This window comes from Benincasa hispida, unplaced genomic scaffold (genome assembly GCF_009727055.1).
Source record: "Benincasa hispida cultivar B227 unplaced genomic scaffold, ASM972705v1 Contig669, whole genome shotgun sequence".
Taxonomy (NCBI): domain Eukaryota; kingdom Viridiplantae; phylum Streptophyta; class Magnoliopsida; order Cucurbitales; family Cucurbitaceae; genus Benincasa; species Benincasa hispida.
In genome coordinates, this window is record NW_024065014.1 from 1 (window position 1) to 2,949 (window position 2,949).

General features: G+C 26.2%; 1 protein-coding gene across 1 annotated transcript; it reads left to right on the top strand.

The window, feature by feature from the left end:
* Positions 1 to 764: 764 nt before the first annotated feature.
* On the top strand, positions 765 to 2,897 carry LOC120069909 (phenylcoumaran benzylic ether reductase Pyrc5-like; the record flags this gene model as incomplete). The annotated part of the gene is made up of 2 exons (XM_039021742.1): positions 765 to 968; positions 2,587 to 2,897. Coding segments are annotated over 2 exons (371 nt in total), but the record flags the coding sequence as incomplete, so codon positions are not given.
* Positions 2,898 to 2,949: the final 52 nt, after the last annotated feature.

Below are 2,949 nucleotides of genomic sequence, written 5' to 3' on the forward strand. Positions count from 1 at the left end.
TCGACGTTCTGCTAACAAAAACAAACAAAGGCATTTCACTACTTAAGTTAATGGTTTATTCTTATTCTAAATTTCAAAAAAAAAAAAAAAAAAGAAAAGCTAGCTACAACTATTCTCAGCGGACACCACTAAAGCAACAACATTGAGTGTTCCAAAAAAACCGTAAGATATTAATATATGGTTAGTGGTCATTATGGATGACCTATGATCCCTTACCTTTTAGCTTCTTTTTCTTTTTTTTTTCCACTACCATGTGAATCAATCCCATGGTGTTTTATAAAAGCTATTTCTATTTAGTTTCAAACAATGACTTTGGTATTTTAAAAATTTATGAAGAAGTAAAAGAAATAAATTATGAAGTGAAAATAAGTGTTGTTAAGGCTTAATTTTCCAAAAACAAAAACTCAAAACCAAATCTTACCAACAGAATTATAGTGTGTCAAGAATTTTTTTAAGAATTTGATTAGAAAATTCAATAATTCTCTTTTAGGGATGCCGAACCATAATACGATAATGGTAAGGATGAACAACACATACATTTCAAACCACACATACTAAAACAAAATTTCGTAATTCAAATCAAGACCTTTAGTATGTTTGTCAGAAATAATAAATAAGAATAGGGGAAAAATACATAACTCCAACATATCAATAACCATAAAACTAAAACAAAATCGTATTCAAACGAGACCTTAATTTTTGGTTTTCGGCTTCCGGTTTTTGTATTATTTATTTTAAACCTATTTCTTTCTTATAATTTCTAGCAATATTCAACAAGGAAGAGGACATTGCCACCTACACAATTAGAGCTGTGGATGACCCAAGAACTTTAAACAAAATCCTCTATGTTAGACCTCCTAAAAATATTTACTCTTTCAATGATCTTGTCACTCTTTGGGAAAATAAAATTGGCAAAACCCTCCACAAGATCTATGTTCCAGAGGATCAAGTGCTCAAGAACATTTCAGGTTAGTTTTTTCTTTAAAATAAATATTTGCAATTGCTTTCTTTTTTATTTTATGAATCTTATGTTCCTTCTTCTTTTGATTTGTGTTATCACACATAATCCACTGTTAAAATATGGATATACACCATATTAGCTTTTAGAAGACCAATGATTCAATTCCTTGTATAGTTTAAAATTTATATATCTATTAGTATACATTTGTAGTTTATAAATTCATTTAGTCTAGGTGATTTGTTACCTACATACAAGAAATTTCATTAGATGATTTAAGAATGTGGGGGCACCCATCTACTAAAAAATCCCTTTTTTTAGTATAATCAACTAAAATCTTAAGTTTACAAATTATGGTAAGTTTAATATTATATTAACACTCTAACAATTAAATTGTGACAAAATAAATTTAAGACCTAACTTATTACAAATTTCAATTATGGAAATTTCAATGATTAAATTGTTATTTTTATAAATTTGTTTGGATCTAATCTCCTTTGGACTTCTTGAAGGACATGTTGAGGACCATACATTAGAAAGAAGGAAAAACCATGTTACCTTTTTTTCAAAAAAATGAATAAAGTGAAAGTAGTGAGTTATCATGGAGACTAAAATTTACCTTTACTAGATTTTAAAAGATGACTTAAATTTTGAAAAGGTAAGTAAGAAGTAGGGTAACAAAATAGTGAAACTCATGAGTAGAGGTGTTATAATTTATAATTGAATGACAAAATTACTTAAAATATTAACAAATAATAGCAAAACATCATAACTATTTGTGATATTGTGATAGATTGCGATAAATTACTATTTGTGTCTATCATGATTCAAATCAACACAGATGGTAGTTTATCACGATCTAGCGTAGATAAACAATGAAATTTTATTATATTTGTAAATATTTTGGTTACTTTTTTTATTTTTGAAAACAATCCTTTATAATATAAAAATTTGTATAATTATTTTTGAAATATAATATATAATATATTAAATATTAAAGACTTTAATTTAACAATTATAATTCAATTTATTACATGAAATACTATATTTGTTAATGTTTTTTAATCTTTTTTTAGTATAATTATGCATTTTAAAATTTCAAATTCAAAATCTAAATGCACAGAAGATATAAAAATATTGTTTCAGAATTTGCACGGTTTGAATCACAGAATCCGAAAATATTTTTTGAAATCAAAATTCAGACTGTGTATCAAATATATATTGATTGAATTCAGTGAATCTGAAAACATAAAATAGAATCTAAGTTGCCTATCAAATAGACTCTAAACTTATAAATACTATTTCAACACTAATATTTAAGTTTCTATTATTTATTATCTATTGTCTATTACTATTTTCAAAAGCTAAGTCAAGTTTTGATAATTAAAAAAAAAAAAATCAAAACTTATTTTTACTGAAGTTCTTAGTCAAATGGTAAAGATATCTATACAATTTGACTAAGAAGTCAAATATTTTTCTTTAAGAAAAATAAAAACCATTGTAGAGGAGTTAAAAGGAACACACATAAAATTTTGAAAAAAAAAAACTAAAAACAAAATCGTTATCAAATTAGCCAAATGATTAATAAACCACGTCTAATTGTTTACCTCTTTGTTTGTTTTTGGCAGAGGCTGAATATCCCCTAAACATGAGGCTATCACTTTATCATTCAGTTTTTGTGAAGGGAGATCATACCTATTTTGATATTGATCCATCATTTGGAGTGGAAGCCACAGAACTATATTCAGATATTAAATATACAACTGTAGACCAATTTCTCAATCAATTTGTTTAAATACCCCAAAAGAAATTAAAACTTTGTATCTCCTTCCCATCTAACTAATTTAATTAAATAAGTGATGGAAGACTTTATGGCTCTCCCTCTTTGGTGTGTTCTGTATTATGTGAAGTGAATTTGGGTTTATAGGCCCTCTTCTTCTCTAAAATGTCCAAAACCTCCAAGTGAGTTTAAATAATGCTTAATTACATTC